General features: G+C 42.5%; 1 protein-coding gene across 6 annotated transcripts in view; it reads right to left on the bottom strand.

The window, feature by feature from the left end:
* The window catches only part of DLG2 (discs large MAGUK scaffold protein 2), a 5,493,568-nt gene that overhangs the window by 3,212,766 nt on the left and 2,262,165 nt on the right, over positions 1-18,637 (bottom strand). For all 6 annotated transcript variants that reach the window (XM_069639853.1, XM_069639851.1, XM_069639850.1 and 3 more), the window contains one exon: positions 7,083-7,133. In XM_069639853.1, coding sequence (XP_069495954.1) covers positions 7,083-7,133 — 51 coding nt within the window. The remainder of the gene's footprint in view (positions 1-7,082; positions 7,134-18,637) is intronic.

The raw sequence follows: 18,637 nt of genomic DNA, 5'->3' as shown, positions 1-18,637 counted from the left end.
ATGTTTTATTATGGGGGGCGTAAAAATGGCTTCCTCTTGAACAATGGGCCTTCCAGGGCCCAGGCAGATGGTTTATTGCAGGGGTAATAAAAATGGCTTCCTCTTGGCAGAAACTGGGAGGGGGAGAAACTGGAGACAGAGGCTGAGCTTGAAGAAAGTGGAAAGACTGGTTTCTGTACCATGTGACCTGAAAAGACACACCCCTGCAGCCAGAATATGGTCTTAGAAAAAGATGAATAACTCATAGTACGGACTTGTCATAATTATTTAAATGATACCATAATTCTTGTGATTTTTCTGCCCACATTTTAAGAGGTTTTTAGAACCGGTGGCATGATCTGGGGGCAAGCTAGCAGTTAAGCGGGTATTACTTAAAATGTATGCATGTTAAAAATCTGACACTTCATCAAGTAATGTCCATACTCCTTGCGCACATGTGTATAAATTTGGGGTAATGTCTGATATTGGTAACCTGATTAAAAAGTGCAAATGTTGCCATTTCTGAATGCAAGCTCCCAGGAAGAGCAGATTTGGACAGGGTATACCTCCTGTGATATGTGATGGGTGCATGTAATTTTAAACAAATGTGTACCTGTGCAAATATGTCTTTTGGGTCAACATATAGATTGTGTGTAATTTGACAGGGGTGGGTTCGCTGTATCATAAACAGACCTCATCATGATGACACTTCATTTCATTCCCCCAATCAAGGGGAAGAGGATGAAGTGGCCAATGACAAGTGGAGAGGGGTAGAGCCTAGGAAGCTAGCCTCTCCACCCATTTTCAAAACACATAAAACCAGACAGTCAGGACAGATAGGGACATTCAATTCCAGTTGCTGCAACGCGCTCTGCCGGACCACACAACATCCAGAAGATACTAGATTCAACACTTAGACTTTAACACTCCAAAGAACTTGATTCAGAACTCAAAGCAAGGGCCTAAACCCACAAACTGAGAACTCTTCTCAGTGGGCCTCAGCATCCAGCAAACCTAACAGCGTGCAGATCAGCACTGGGTCCAGAGAAAGCTGTGCAGAAAGATCCAGAAGCAGTGCTGTACCCAGAGAGAGAGCAGAGCTGACCCAGACCACTGTTAGCAGAACCAGAGAGCTGACCCAGATCACTGTGAAGTGCCGAGACCAGACCAGAGTCCAGTCTAAAACCTGACCAGATCCGTGGCGAGGCCCATTTATTTCAAAAATATATTGTGAGTACCTAGCAGACTGTGCAGAACCAATCTCTTAAAATAATATAATTCAATCTATTTTAATCTAAGTAGAACTGCCTCCTAACTGTCACCTGTCATTTGTAAAGCTGTCACCTGTCATTTCTAGTTGCTAGCTGTCACTTGTCACTTTGAACTTTAAAATTTAAAATCTGAAAAACAACCTTTACTATATCGCTCATATCTCCGTGACCGTTTGTCTTAGAGAGTTGCAGTAACTTTCCTCTGAAAGCTTAGAATCCTAGCTTTTCAAGGAACGTAGAACCGCATTCCTATTCCATATACTTTCGCCGCAATCGCGAAAAACGCACTCGCGAATTTGCCGCGATTTGCAAATTTCTCCACCTGTGAAAACAGCAGTTCTTGCTTTCCTTGCTAAAAATTTGTTTGCCTCTTAAGAACCATCCCTGAATCATTGCTAGAGTGAGCCTGGACTAATATTAACTAGATACCACTCACCCTGAACCTCTAGAGGGAATTAAAAGCATTTTAGCATATTTTTCACTTCATTGCCAGCACATATAAAAGCATTTTGGGCCTGTGTTTCAAACTTCTGTAGTCTAAGCTTGCTGGGGTGAACTGAATTACATTTGATTGCATTTCTGAGAACTGTGTGCTTTCCTTCCATTTCCTTGCATTGCATAAAAGGGGGGGGGGTGAATTGCCAGAGAAAAGTGATTACATTGTTTTGTTGAAATCATATTGAGTATTTTCTGTATTGCATTTTTCATTCAACATTACATACATCTGAACTTATATAAAGTATTCTCTTCAACCTTATTCTTCTGTTCCTATTCACAAGTGTGCTAGTGCCAGACTATCCATTATTGATTACTGCTCAGATTCAGTGTGATATTCAATTATTAATTTATTATAAAGCGTGATATATATATATATATATATATATTGTTTAAATTATCAAATAAACATTTAAACTTGCAAAACAGAACTACTTCTTGGCTCAGTGGGGTCAGGGGGATTCCAAGAGAGGGGTGTTATATAGGGGTAGTCATCCAGAACGCATGAACTGGACATAAAGATATATCAATAAAGGTTTCCATTCAGTATCCCAGACTAGGCATTGACTTAGCTGTAGTGTTGAATTGAATCCTCTTACAGTAGAAGACGACAACAGACTAAGAACACTTTATTTTTCGGCTGCCTTTTTTGCAATTGCATAGGAATAAGTAGGTGGAAGCGTAGATGGAAAAATATCATTTTTCTTACTAAGTTAATTATCCATCATAATATGAATAGTGGTTAATCCACGAAAATTGGGCCTATGTGTGTAGGGAGTCTGGGGGGTTTCCTATTTCTGTAAAGAACATTCTCTGTTGGGATTGAATCAATGATACCCCTCCCCAGAATCCATTCCAATAGGTGCAAACAATACTAAAAACTACTTTTTGCTAAGTAATAGAAAATCACAAGCAATGGATTTTAAAACGTAGCATTACTCAGCATTTATCATTAGACAAGGCAAAGGAACGGAGATTCCATTTGCACAACACACAAGTCTAATGCCATTTTACCTTGTTTTGTTCGACAAATACATTCCTATGACCAAAACTATCTGCTGCTAATAACACATGCTTCATAGAGTGTCAGCCAGCGTTTTGATGTCTATTTATTATAACCAGTTTACGCACAGCTATGGCGTTAACCAGATTTCTGCCTCAAGCTTTAGTAGAAAGGAATAGATGCCTCTGTGACTAACTGCACCCAGTCATGAACATTCTGTCACCTTGAATGACCTCAATGAATGAGTGCAATGTGGAGCAAAGCAAAGGGTCTAAAATCCATCATAACCTAATGGGAGATATACATGGGCACACATGCACCTTATAAATCCATGCGGGCATGTCTAAAATTGTTTGGGTATGGAGAATAACCCTTACTTATGCCAGGGAGCTCTAGATATCACTAGAATCGGCATAGAGGCATGAGCAATCCGGACATCTACCCACAAGATATGTATTGCACACTACCTTTATCATACCCACCATATGAATGATAACCATGTCCTGCCACTGATAGATGTTTTTGTGTGAAATCCAAATTGTCTTTTTTTAATACCACTGCTATTAATGGCGAAAGGCATGTATACCGTCCAGTGCTGATTGTGATTGTGTTATTCATGCATAGGCTCATCATTCTTGTGGCTGTTGTGGAAACCTAGAGATAATGTTTGGGGTACATAGTAATATGCTAGAAATGCTGCAATAAAGATGGGGCATCAGGTATTTTTGTGGAGGATGTTCTCAGACTGGTTGAATACTGAAAATGCTCCCTGGTCTGAAACTGCACAAGGTAATTGATAACTCTTCATGCTCTACAATGGAGCCTTATTAAAGCATAGTTTCTATTCTACTTTGCTCCAACTGCTCACATGTAATCAAAAGTGCAGTGTGAAAAGCATTGACAACTCTAAGGAGTCAACTGGATAACAGACAGAACAAGGCATTATCCTCACTGAATTGTCAACAATTAAAGATTCTGAGAGTTATTTGACCGGCACCTCACTTCCAAACCACATTAGAAATGCATTGGCATTTCTATCATTTTGAAGTGAAAAAAACAATGCATGTAAAGTAGGGGAAATAATAATAGACGCAGAATTAGAAATTGTTGGCGTTGTTAAACATTTCAAAAACCAGTAAGATTGTTTACAAGAATCAAGCAACAATGTTACCTAATTTTCAGCCTTAGTTACATGTTTTATGTAGTCCTACACAGCAATAACTCTACATAGGATGCCATAGTGTAATGTTTCATATTCTTGACAAAAAATCATTTTCAGAACTTCGAACTTTCCAAAGAATTATAATCATATAATTATAATTGTTCTTTTACAACACGATTAATACCAGTGGTTGGTTTCTAGGCGTGGGATCGGGATTCAAATCTGTGTGGCACTGTGTTGTCTTGCTTCCAAGAGACATGCGTTGCCCCTGAGTTATCCTTCCTACACTAAGAATATTGAATATTCTTGAAATGTGCCAACCCTCATCTCTCACCGTATTCACCCTCAATTGGCCATCTACCATTTCTATTGAACACGCCTGAAACTATATTATTTACATTCCCAGCCTCACAATGATGTTTCATCTCAGAGCTAACGAAATTGACACATCCATCCTTCCAAGGACTACTGTCACTCCTTCCCTTCCCAAACTCTTCTTCCCTTAACAGATGTGTTAAGTACTACACGGCCTACAGACCCTGAGCTCCTCTGCAATGTTGTTTTTCAGAACACACTCTATTGAAACTGCACCCACCACACCAGTCTGTACTCACTGTTGAATACTATCCTTAATGTCTTACTCTTGCATCTAGGTTAACCTTGGGTATCACTGGCAATTAATTAACATGACACTCCTCAAACCATTTGGATCCTCCCTACTTAGTATTCAGATGATTCTACAGGTCCCCCTCCCTAGGCACTATTAATTCAAATCCCTCTGAGGCCTCCAGACTATTCAGATGAACTGCATAAACAATCCCTCGAGGTGGAATCTACTAGTCCCTTAGTGACTGCTACTCTGTCATGTCCAAAGACAAGGGCATCTTATGCTTCGCATCCCTTATAACATCACTGTATTAAAATGTTACTCACTGTCTCACTGTTTCTCTGCTATCGGATTCTGGATGACAACAGTCTGCTTTATGCTCATTTGAACTAAGGCAGAGATCATGTACTTCTCTTATCCACTGTTTCACATGCATTCATTTGCTTCTCTTCTACCAAGCTGTCCCATTGTACCATCATGCTCTCTAACCCTGGAGTTCATGTTGGCAGTAAAATCAATAGGTTCACCTTCATCTAATTTTAGGACACTTGTGTGTTATACCATCTGTTAAGCATCCATCCATCCCTACACTTTCCGGTCTGCCAAGACTCAGTGTACTGCTTTACTCTTTCACAAGCTGAACTGTTATGAAGGAATCGTCATCCACCCCTATGGCTGCTGAACAACCCTTACATATTGTAACCCTGTTTATTGTCTTCTGATGTTTTTGCATCTACAGACCACCTGGGATACACTGCACATCAGGTCTATTTTAATGGAAATAATTGTTAATGCTATAATTCTTCGGAGGACGTGCACCACCCTCCCTTGTGCAGACCAGGCATAACTACATCTCTGGAGAACAAAGTGTACATTGCCCCACAAACATTATTCTCCCTGATGTGTCAGGTCTTTTTCCTCATTAGAACTCTCAATGCAAATAGCATTGCCCTCTTCAGAAGGGCTGCCATCTCCACAGGCCCCTTTCAAATGGCTGACAAAAAGTACCTACTTTCAGTTGGCGAATCCCACAGTTGGTGCTTTGCTCACAGGAAAAGATGGAGACTTTCATCTATAATAAGCATTATAACTGGCTTAATAATTTCCCAATCTTTCATATTTATTAGTGCTATAAATAGGTCTCGTCCTATTGATTGCACCAGTTCAAACGTCTATCAGTTGCACAGGCTCTGATCTAACCGTTACTCCTCTTTTGACAATAACATAGATGCTATTTTGTTTTGTTTGTTTCTTTTATTATTTTTATAATGCGCGCCAGACCCGAGTGTACCAGGGTGCAGAGAGCTACAAGTACATTTTCAGCTTGGTTACAGTGCTGTACATGTATATGCAATAACAATACAAGATACACATACAAATACAAAGTATACAATATGGGTGTAGTCAGAAGTATATACAAAGAGGTAAGGTCAATAGATACAGAAGGGTCAAATGGGTGATAGATTACAAAGAGAAATTATATACAAGGTTGGCACACTACTGCAGCAGACCATTGAGTAGGTGTACGTGTGCATAGATGCAGCATGGTCGGCATGGTCGGTCTGTTGCAAGGAGTTGACAGTATATACAAGTTGGGGTAGTAGTAGTTTATCGGTTTTCTTTGATCCAGTTAGTGATATTACATCTAAAGTGTGGGTAGGTTTGGTCTGCCCTTAGGGCCGAGGGTAGGGAATTACACAGATGAGCAGCTTTGACTGGGAAGCTGCACCCTCCAGTTTTGGATCATTTAAATCTAGGTATTCTTAGGCAGTTAGAGTTGGCCGTTCTTGTTGGGCGATTGGATTTTGAAATATAAACCACTGTAGAAATCATTAACTTCAACAAGTTGATCAATCATTTCAATTAACTAAAGTTGGACTTATTAGTGACAACATTTCCCATACCGTCTTTGTAAATCTGAAGGTCATATGATTTGCAGATTTCTTAAATCTTTAGAACGTCACCATACATATGGTAAACACTGTCCTACATTGCTGGTTTTGAGTTACATGGACCTCTTTATGGGCACTGCATGGTTCTTTATGGAACAGCAGTCCAAATCGTTGGCATTGTCCTGTATGTGTGGAAGTGTCTTATGTTCATAGAAATGCCTCAGTCACGCCTACTGATCTCTGCAATATTAGCCACCTTCCAGGATTTATGTGGCTTCCAGGATTTACAGTGAAGAAATGTAGGGACCAGCAGTATTCTTTGTTGGATCTGTTTCAGCTGAGATTACACCTATGTCATGGTTCAGGGATAACATGCTGCCTGGAAGTATATGTTGTTTCATGAACTATAGTCATCGGTGAAATGGGATGTGTATTCAAGTTGTAAACAAAACTTTGAACAATGGCTATACCACTGTGCCAGCCAATGGTTTTGACAGATACATTCTATAAACACATAGCATTTGGTCTGTAAATCAATTATTATGTATTATACAAAGATTTTAAATGACAGTTGCATGCCTGTCCATTTGTGCATTAAAACTTTTGGAAAACAGAGCTATTGACAGAGTTTAACTAACTTTTTCCTGCAATGGAAATTGGACTGCCAACTCACCCGCTCCAATGTAATTTCTTCAAATTCATATTCAATTTCAGTTCCATTGACCTAAAATACAAAGACAGTATTTAATTGTATAATATTGAAATATATGACTCTGCTTGATTTAGCTAGAAATTAACTTTGTAACATTACATCTTCATTTCTCAAGAGGTGAGCCTCCTCTTCATGACTAATGTTGCCCGCCACCTGATCCAAATGAAACACTCAGGTAAGAACTATTATATGTCATTGTAAACACTATTTTCCTCCCACAGGCAGTGATCTGTTGATGCTGAACCAATGGCACTGTCACACAGACTCACAAGCAATGTGGTCTTCCCACTGCATGAAGCAGCTGCAACAGTTTCCGAGATGTGTGCACTCGTCCGTCAGCTCATACTCCTGCTACATTTGGGTGCTGCAGAGTCAGACATATTTGTTTTGTGTTCTGCTGCACCGCAAACTCACATGTGCCCCAAATAGATTTTATTTTTCTCCAATCGGACAATTATAAATGCATCTCTTTGAATATGATCTCCTCCACCAAACAATTCGCAGATGTCTCTCTCTCACTGTGTTATTCACTATCGATCAAACACGCGTTTCTGTCTCTGTGTTTATTCTCCTCCCAGAAATTCACATGTGACAACTGTGGTTTGCTGTTCTCCAGAACCGGCACATCATTTATACCTACCCAATGTTTTGTTCTCCTGCCGCATAAATAATAATTACTGTTGACTCATAACTAACAAAAACAAACACGTCATTCCTAAATCTACATTATTACTTTAACCCAATTAAAGGCCAAACTCGTAATATAATTCTACTCTAGCCTACTCTATTTCTGTATCCTTCTTTATCTCAAAATTCTCAGATAATTTTCAGAGGCAGTTTATTCTCTTGCACCAATAAATCAAATGTGCACTTTGTGGTGGTGTTATGATACACCACAAAAGACCACACATGTACAATCTTTGTTTCTCAGGTGTTTGTTTATGATTGTGTTCTCCTCCATGACACACTTGGTTTACCTCATTAATGTTGTATTTCTCCTGTAACCAATGAATAACCAATTAATAGGTAGTGCCTCTCTGTGATTCTCTCTTCGCCTTCATTAATACATATGTTCCTTCAGTTATTGTCTCTTTTCCTGCACCATGTGTGCCTACCTACGATGTTGAATCATCCATGCCAAAACAAATAATGTGGGCGTCCCTGTCTTATAGTACTGATTTTATCTTCACTGTAGCAAAATAAAAGGTCACAGCTGGAAGGTTAAAATTCATCTGAACCTCTGGTACCACTCTGGGGAATGCTCCAAGCAATGCTCCAAGCCATCATTCTTTAGCATGCCAAGACATTACAGACAAGGGAAAGACCATATGAAAATCAGGCTTGGTCCCAGCTCAAAAGGAGCAGTCCAGCCTGAACTGTTAGGTTACATCCCTTCTGTACAAGACCCCAAACACTGCCGGACATGTTTCGGCCTCAATTGGCGTCATCAGTGAGGATTAGCTTGGGCATACCATCCCACTCGGGGTGACTATCACTGGCATAAAAGTTGCACCCACACCCCCTGCGATGAGGGGGGCCCCGCCAGCACATATCCTGGGAGGAGCCCCCACTTGAAAAAAAAAAGATTTTTTTTCTCCCCAAAAAAAGTTTAGTTTTAAATTCACTCTGCATTAATAAACAAATTATTTCTGTAAAATAAAAATAAATCATTTCTTTATAAAGGCAGAGTGACTACAAAAAGAAACTTTCTTGTTGAAGGCTGATGGCTCCCCTCAACCCATGACATGGAAGACCCTAGGCTGGGATCCATGTCATGGTATGGGGGGGAGCCCTATGACTTCAAAAATAAATAGCTTATTTTTGAAGTCACTCTGCCTTCATAAAGAAATTATTTCCGCTATGGTTCGGCCCTTAACTGAATAATTTCTTAATTAAGTTACAGTGACTACAAAAAGAATCCATGGAGCTCATTCTGACCATGCCGGCCTGAAAACAACGGTGCTGGTAATCTTACCGGCACCGTTGTTTCCGGACCGGCATATTACAGGTCTACCTGCTGGGGCCGCTGTGCCCGACAGGTCTGACCCAAGCCCCTAAGTGCATGGTAGGCACGGAGACGGTGCAATAGTGACCGATCAAGAAAGAGCCTGGACTCAGAGACTCTGAGGGTATACAAGCCACCAGTCGGTACAGCAGACAGATAGGTCAGCAGGGGCCGGAGAGAGAGAAAGCAGATGAGAAAAGGAAAGTTTTGAGCTCTTTCCGAAACTTCAGATGGTCCGGCTCAAGTTTGAAGGGGCAGGGAGGCAATTCCAGAGGGCACCAGCAGAGGAGAGAGATCTACCCCCCACTCTCTGCCTGGAAAAGCATCTAACCCTTAGAGAGTTGGAAGGTAGCTGAGCGAAGGGCTTGAGAAGGAAGATATTTTGAAAGAGAGCTTTGGATGTAGTGCAGGCCCCGGCCCCAGAAAGCCTTGTGTACAATGCAAATGGTCTTGAACTTGATCCTAGCATCCACCGGGAGCCAATGGAGAGATTTCAGGGCTGGAGAGATATGATCCCTGGGCTTGAGACCGAGGATAAGTCTTGCAGTCCTGTTCGGGATTAGTTGCAGATGACGGAGAGTAGAGGAAGGCAGAATGAGAAAGAGTCTGTTGAGTAATCCAGCCTAGAGAGAACCAGGGCACTGGAGACACAGAGCTTCTGGTGGAAAGTGAGAAAGGGAAGAGTCCCTTTGAGGAGGAGCAGCTGGTAGTGGAACTTCTTTCTGACATCCGAGATGTGAGGTGAGAAAGAGAGAGTGGCATAAAAGATGACACCAGGGTTTTTTGCCTCGCAGGAAGGTGAAGAAAGAGGGCCCAAGACGGACGGCCAGAGTGAGAGAGGGAAAGCTTGTGACAGGGTCCCAATGAGAAGGATCTCCATCTTACTGGCATTAAGGCAGAGATCGTTGGAGGCGCACCAATCCTGAATCGCGGATAGACAGCCAGGAATGAGCGAGAGAGGAGAGGAGGCTGATGGGAGCCTGAAGAAAAGCTGAGTCTTCCACATAACACTGAAAGTTAGAAGAGAAGGTAGAGATCAGGTGGGCCAAAGGGGCCAAGCAGAGGTTGAAAAACCAGGATGAGAGTATAGAGCCCTGGGGAACACCACAGGTAGAGAGAGGTGGCAGAAAAATTGGGACCAGGTTGGACCTGGGGAGGAAGGAGGTCAGTCACTCCAGGGCCTGATCCGTGATGCCCAGGTTCTCACAGAGTCGATTGATCAGGATGGCATTGTTGACTGTGTCAAAAGAAAAGGAAAGACGGATGGTGAGGGCAGAAGGAATGCTGGAGTCAAGGTTAGAGAGCAGATCTTCATGGGTGTTCAGAAGAGCGGTGTCTATGCCTCTGGCAGCTCTGATTCCAGACTGATGGTCATGGAGACAAAATTCAGTGTGGAGAGTAAGCTGGGAGATGGAAAGCTTTTCCAAGAGTTTGCCCAAGAAAGGGGTGATGGAGATTAGACAATAGTTTGCTGTGCAGGTAGGATCAGCAGACAGCTTCTTGAGGAGCGGGTGCACAAGGGAGTGCTTAAGGAGAGAGGGGAACGTTCCAGTGGCTAAAGAGTGATTACAAAAATTGGCCAAAGCTGGATCGAGGGTGTCAATATGGTCCTAGATGGTTCTGGAGAAGCAGGGGAGCACCTGTTTGGATGACACTTTTATATATCAGACTTGTCTAGAAACCTTGTCAGGTGCTGTCAGAGAGAAAGAGGAAAAGGGAGGGGGAGAGGTAGAGATGGCCAAAGGTGGCTGATAGAGGAAGAGGGAGAGGAAGAGGAGATAGAGGACAGGATGTCTTGAGATTTAGCAGAGAAGTGAGAGGCCAGAGCCATACAAAGGGCTTTAGAGTGAACATGAGAGGTAGAGACTGCAACAGGATTGACCAGTTCTTTGCAGATTTTAAAGAGTTTGGCCCTGTTGGTAGAGGCCGCGGAGATGCAGGCTTTAATGTGTGCTTTCTTCTTGATGAGTGTTATTGCTTTGACTGGCATTTTGGTGCAACCAGTCTAGGTATGTCTAAATGTGGCCTGCCATGCTTTATTGTAATGTTATTACGTGTAGCAAGTTGGACATGTTTTCTTTGTGACATGGCATTTTTAATAGCAAAGTATTAATGTTTCTGTGCACTGTTGTTGACTTACATGTATTGGATTGGCGTTACCCTACAAAACAATTGCAAACGCTGTGACTTTATAGACCAATTTGTCTCAGCAAGTGTGCTGTATATTGCATTAAAATACATATGGATATCTTTCTCCTAGTGCAGTGTGCGGCATACCCCTTCAGCAATACGTTTGTGTATATTGCGCAAGCGCAACAATCTAGGCCGGTCCAGAGTGTGGTGCAACCCATGATTTGTTGCCGAGTTGAGGGGGGGCCCTCAGCATGGCTCGCTGTGGGGCCCCCACATTTTGTGTTACGCCACTGGTCACTATAACAAAATAAAAGGCGATGGCAGAGGTTCAGATGAATTTAAAACCTTCAAGCCATCACGCCTTTTGTTTTGCTTTAGGTACCCTGAGTGGGTCGGGTATGCCGTGCCTGCTGGGCCTAGAGACCCAAGTTACACCTCAGTGATATTTTGGAACTCCCTTGAACCTTCTTTGACGAAATCTCAAAAGAATATAAAAGAGGACGACATGCTCGAACTTGTTGAAATTTGAGAAATTCAAATGTTCTCAAAATGGATTCACCCATGCCTACAAAATAACTATCTACAATCCAGAGGTAGACTATGGGCTTCATTACAAGGTTGCCGGTCTGGAAACAACAGTACCTGTAAGCTTGCTGGTACTGTTGTTTCCAGGCCGGCAAACTACGAGTTCTGCGGGTGGGTGCCTTTCCACCCGGCAGGTCTGACCTGGCAGGCGGAACGGCACTCGCCCGCAGACATTTACAGATGCACCGGCACCATTCATGAATAGTGCCGCTGCATCCGATTGTCCCATTCCCATTGAGTCCAATAGGACTCAATGGGAATGGGGACTGATATTTTCTGGCGCCCAGGAATGGGCAATTTCCAGGTCCACCGGGGCTGTAATGCCCCGGTAATTGCCCATTCCTGGGCGCCAGAAAATTCATGACTCCGGAATGACCCCTATATCTGGTAGTTCCCTCATTCATTTTAAATACCTGAGCTAAACTGGGATATGGAAGCAATACTACAAGAATGTAATGGGTTAATATAAGGTATTAAACTGCTCTAACGACTGTGTGAGTATTACAGAAAAGGAGCCACAAGTGGGACCTATAGTATAAAGAGGAAAAGAAAAACTAGTTGGCAACATAATGTATGTTGACACAAATGTCCTCATTATAAGAATGGCGGTCTGGGAACTACAGTACTTGTAAGTATGCCGGTAACGTAGCTCCAGGACCGCCATACTACGAGCTGTGCTCGCAGGTGCATGTCAGCCCACCAGGTCTGGTCTGGCGGGCAGAGCGGCAACCGCGAGCACAGCATTTTGGATGCACCGGCACCGTCGTTGACGGGCAACAGCACCCAGCAATGCAGGAATTACCGGGTGTGGCAATGTTGGAAATATCCAGTAATTCCTCATTGATGGGTTTTGGAAAAAATGCAACTCCAGCGGCAGCCGTGCCTGTTTTACAGGCACGGCTACCGCCAGGGTTATGATGAGGCCCAATATGTTTTCACATACAAGGGCAGCCACACTTTTCATACCAAAGCATTAATTCTGAGGCACTTATTTTTCATTAACTTTACACACTTTTCAATCTATTAATAACGTCTAGAGAATCAGATGGGATCACACATGACTTTACAGGCAAGGTAATATTATTCCCATGGGCTGGCTGGACAGGGTGCGCTTGGGCACATCCAGTAGGACGGTGCCTGGTATTAGTTTGTTGAGGGTAGCTGCAGTAATACAGTTAAAGTATGCGTACACAGCATAATGCAGTGCTACACTCTGCTCATGGAGAGCGGACTTTCTCAGAAAGAAAGTAGCAAAATGAGCCCTGCAAGTGTGCACTGACAGATTGTGTACATGTGCACACTCAGGTCAGAATTATGGTACCTTTGCACAGGTGCAATCATATTTGGTGCAATGTGAGTGCAGTGCAACTAAATTTGCCCCGGCATTAACTGAAGTGCACATGTACGAATGTGTTTTACATCTTGTTCAAAATTCAAGCACATTTTAGGTCTATGGGCCTCATTACACGGACGCCGGTAAGGGTTTACCGGTACCGGTAAGGGCACCGGTACCGGTAAACCCTTACCGCCTTACTACGAGGTCCCTTTGAGGGTTGGTACTTTAACGCCTGCTGTTTAGCAGGCATTAAAAACCAACCCGCAAAGGGACCAGGGTGCTAATTACGGTACCGCAATTTGCGGCACCGTAATTAGCGCCTTCCCCATTCCCATAGAGCCCTATGGGGCAAAAATGGGAATGGGGAAGGGCAATGGGGGAAGGGGGAATTACCGCCCCGCCAACCTTGGAATAGGGCGGTAATTCCCCTTTCCTCCAAGGCAGTGCCGGTATTTTACCGGCATGGACCAAGGTGCTCATATGACCTTGGCCATCCGCCTACCGTGTAATGAGGCCCTATGACACATGCGTGCTTTCTCTAATGCTAGTGCTTTTTTTCCCTTCTTTCTAGATCAGCACTCCCCCGATCCACTGCCTACCATTGCATACACACCTCTTCTTACACAACCATATTCCCTCTGCCACAATCCCATTTCTTACTTCTGTTTGTCCCTAGCCTATTCCTCCCTTTCTCTGCCCCACGTGCTAACCGGGTTTCCTATCTACTTCTTCCACAGGGCACCAACTGCTTACCACTGGCGAGGGCACAACATGCCAGTTCTTCTCAGGCAAGTTCAGGGCCATCTTAAGTACTTTTGGGGCCTTGGGCACGGACATCTTTGGGGCCCCCCTTAACCAAACCAAAGGAATTGAGGGATCAAGAATACTGGTTGTGCCCCAACCCCCCACCCGTCGTGCTCAAATCCTATAGGTTGATATGCTGTCTTGCAGCATAATAAGTACATTTACTGCCATTAAGTCCCCTTGCCCTCTTCATTCTTGTTCTAATCAGAATGATAAACAAGTAGCATTTGAAGACCAACATTAGCAGTCTACTAAGGGGTTACTGTTTTAGTACATACAGGATACTTTTTATCAATAACACCCAGAAAGGTAGATGTAGTACTAATGCAGGACCATGTGTTAAAGGAACATGTAACCCATTATAGACAGAGAACTCACATTAGCTGCCTCACAGAATGCAAAAGTGCTCATGCATGGATAGAGACCACAAAATGGAAGGAAGGACAACACTGTGCATACCGTAGCATGGATAGTTGAGGCAGATTAGAAGCTACCAGGAAGGTGTCTTTATCCAGACAGACAGAGATTAGAAGTGTGATATGTTTTTCAAATAGTGTTGCCATTATATATCAAAGGAACAAATGCCTGTGGTGTGTGAAATGAATATGCTCACTATTAACACAGTGAAACCATGAATTAGGCTTTTATGAAGATCATACCATGAGAAGGAAATCACTCGGAAGGGCTGACAATTTTGAAAGGTTTAGGGACGGGCAATATTGAGAGCTTCGGCAATACAAGATTAAATGAGATGCCCAGGATCACACATTGGTTAAGGGGGGAAGGAATGAAGCTGGGATTTGTGCCAACTCTGCAATGTCTGCATTTAAACACTTTCTTTTTCAGTTCTTACCATGAACTAAACAATCTAATTTTATTTTAAAAAACGGACTTTGAAAGTACACAAATCACATTACCAAACATGACCATTTTTAAGCAAAATATTATAGAAGGGTGTTATGCAAAATGGGAATGATTATAGCTTAATTCTCTCCATCATCAAGGGAAGTATATAAGAACCAGCATACCAATAGATGTGATTTAACAAATTTAATCTGGGTTTGTCTTTTGTATTTTAAAGCTTTAAATACTTCCAAAACAATGGCTTGTGACATTTTCATTTATAAACGTGCATAAAAACCGTTGACTTTTACCAACAAGCAAACCGTTTTTTGTGTCAAACAAGCAGACTTTAAAATATGCTTGCCGGAGGCCTGCATCTTATGGTCCACTCTCTTCTGTCTACCAACCCTTCCACCCACATGGCCTACATAAGAAGAAAGATCAAGTAATGTGCTAAACAATACCAGCAGTATGCAAGAAAGCAAACCTCACAGAAGACAGCACAGTAATGTAAGATATATTAGATGATTTGACCAGGATCACTGTATCGTCTGCTGGCAAATCCAGGATACAAACATGAATGCGGTCGTTCCATAGTCTTGAATTTGGATACTTATTCACCTCTTGGGCTAACAGTTTATGCCATTGTTGGAGGCAAGTGCCTAGGTTTTACAACACCCAATCTGAACAAACCAATTTCTAGACCTTCACCATACTAACGATATGTTAGTTTTTATAGCAACCCCTATCTGGTTCAGGTACATTGGTGATAATAGCAGATGTTCGGCAAAACCAAGTACATATGCAGGCAGGTTTATACATTTCAGACATAGGAAAGGCTCAGCCAGCCTTGTGATATAATTTTGCATATGACCACATATCTCTGAAATGGGTGCGTCACACACTGATCTAACCTCTGAACCATTGTGGAACTCAATTTATCAATGTGCATGTCACGATTGCCCATTGCACATGATCAACATAATTACCACAAGAAGGAAATAATGCTACAGAGTTGTGCCATAAGGAACACACAAGCTATGTATACCACAGTGAACACAGAAAGCAATACATGATGAAATGATCAAGGCAGAATGCACTTGCCAAAACAGAAAGCAATGGGTTTAGAGCCTCAGCAGCACCCCATAAAATATCCTGACTTATGCTATTTAAGACTGGTGAACAATGGAATCTTACTTCTTCAGATCAGCTAGCCTTGTGGGGCCCCCCTCTAAGGTGGGGGCCCTGGGCAAATGCCCCTTGTGCCCTCCCATGAAAACGTCTCTGGGCAAGGTATAATAGTGTCATATAGTGGGCATTTGCACTTTATAAACGCTTTATAACATAACATATGTTGTAAAAAATCTCGTGCGACCTTGCATTTGGCCAAATATCAACTATTTATAACATTACGTACGCATCTAATGGTTTGGAACAGAATGTTTGTCAAACCCCAAATCATAAGCAGACAATATGCAATGTCCCAGTGTGGATTGCATAGTTACGCATTTATGTAAACGTACCTATGCATAATTGTAATCTGTTATCCTATTCAAACATTTCCTGTAATATCAAGGGCAATTTAAAGATGACGAATGTGGCCATTTCACCTGCAATCCATTATCTAATCTCATGTATCGAATATGACGGTAATTAACTAATGGTGTGCATTGCCGGACTCCTGCGGCACATGCATTTAACACTCACCATGCAATGAATGAATTGTAATTTAAAGGCTGTGTAAAGAAAGTGTTTTCTGCTTGCTATGTCTCTGGTGTGTCTTTCGACCATTTTAGTTTAGTAAAAGAAAACATTCCATTCACTGAGCAATACAAAGAAATTGACATGACAAACAGCACCTGCTCTGGAGAGCATCTCTCTGCAATCTTGTTTTCTTGCTTTTGTCCTGGAAGACGTGCACTTGGATGCCTCTCAAGGAGGGCACGCTTTTTGCCTTACTCAAGCAGGTTCTTTGTGTATTTCCGCACATCTGCAGTTCATGTGTCTCTTTCAAGCTGGTATTATCTAGTAAATCCAGAAGCGAAGCAGCATTGAAAAAAAAAAGATGCTACTAAAGCACTTTCTATTAAAATCTGCACGATAGGAGGACTGAGTGGCTAAAATAATTGCTGCTCGTAAACAGCACATTTTAAATTTAGATCCGGCTTGGTCCCAATTGAGATCACTTTGGCGCAATAGTCGCTGCAGATGCACCAATGAAGTCGCCATTTCTTCCACTTTAAGGTTTTTATACAGGAAAATTGACTACAGCGAACGTACTGGACAGAATAACAATACTCGTCAAAGGATAGTGTTATAGGTAGTAAGACATCTCATGTGAAAATCAGGATTCGATTTGTGTGCAGTTATAAATAATTCTGAAACAGCAATGGCTAGGAACTGTACTGAAAATACACTATAGACCTGATTCACAAAGATTTGCTCGAGAGACCTGAAAGATTGTGATCAAATGACATCTGATGAGGGCACAATTGCATACATATTTTTGAATTTTAGTAATATAAATATGTTGATAATTCTGTTTCTGAAAGTTAGATCTGCTAAAAAGATCCCACTTTCATAATGCTACAGGCAGAAAAGCATAATGCAACCACATTGCTGCAACAGTCTACTGACATCTCTAGCAAATGCCCTGCATTGGCATCATGGCAGGTTCAAAGGTCACAAGTGCATCCCTGAACAGCGGCTGGAACACAACCTTCTAACAGACAGAGGTGCATTGCTAACTGTCTGAACCTCTGGATAAAAATATTATAATTGGTTGTCCCTAGTCAGCCTGGTGGCATGTTCTGTTATATAACCCATGCCTGGTTTTGACATGGTGGCTACTGGGATCACACGAGTATACAGTCCCAAGAATTGGGCTGCTATATTGAGCTGGTGTGTATTAGCTGCCTGCCCTGGGTGTCCCCACAACAACCACATGGGACCCTGCACAGGAAACTCCTCTTTTGAGCCCACTGAGGAAGGTCCACCCGTTCCTCTAGGAGACCGAAGGCGAGCCCAGCCGTTCCTCTGGGAACTCTTCTTCAAAGACAGTCTTAACATGGCAATGACCCTCTCACAACATGGTACTGATCACAGAAGTGCTGTTGAAGCAGGTAGAACGTGGAAGGGGATAGAGTTAGAGAACAGAGTTAGAGATGCCTAGAGAAGAGGCTTGGGCCAAGAAGGGAATCACCATTGTTGATTGATAGGGCCCCATAAACCTCCTTTACCTCCTCACTTCCTGCGGACAAAGCACTCCAAGTACGACATCAGAAGGCTAAGGACACTTGTTTCAGAAGCCTGACTTGGACATTTCAGAATAGACTTGAATTGGACCAATCCACTTTAGCATTGCGCCTTTATAAAGGGAACAATCTCTACCCTTATTTCCTCCATCCTTGGACTTCAAGACAAGAAAGATTCACTGTGAACTCTTTTGGGGGTACAGTCTAATCAAAGTCCACTTGCATAGAGATGAAGAAAGGCATTTCCAAGGAAGAGGAAAGGGCTTGTCCTGAAATTTGGGGTGATATTGTTGTGGACCAATGCATCTCTGCTGCCTGTGCACAGTAACTAGGATTCCCCCCACTGGTGATGAACGACACCTGCTGGGTGCAAGCCAATATTCATGAAGAGGAAGTGTAGAACAAATAACTCACCATGTCCTTGATGTCCCTGAAATGGGCCTCCCAGAAACTAAGACCCCCAGAAGCTTCACAGAACCTGGTTTACTGAGTTGATATATCTTTGAACCAGCCAACCAAACATGACGTGCTTCAAGTCAATACAGGAACTGCTCTG

This window comes from Ambystoma mexicanum, chromosome 7q (genome assembly GCF_040938575.1).
Source record: "Ambystoma mexicanum isolate Mex_15411 chromosome 7q, UKY_AmexF1_1, whole genome shotgun sequence".
Classification (NCBI taxonomy): domain Eukaryota; kingdom Metazoa; phylum Chordata; class Amphibia; order Caudata; family Ambystomatidae; genus Ambystoma; species Ambystoma mexicanum.
The sequence above is the reverse complement of the archived record's forward strand: the minus strand, read 5'-3'. Positions and strand labels throughout refer to the sequence as shown.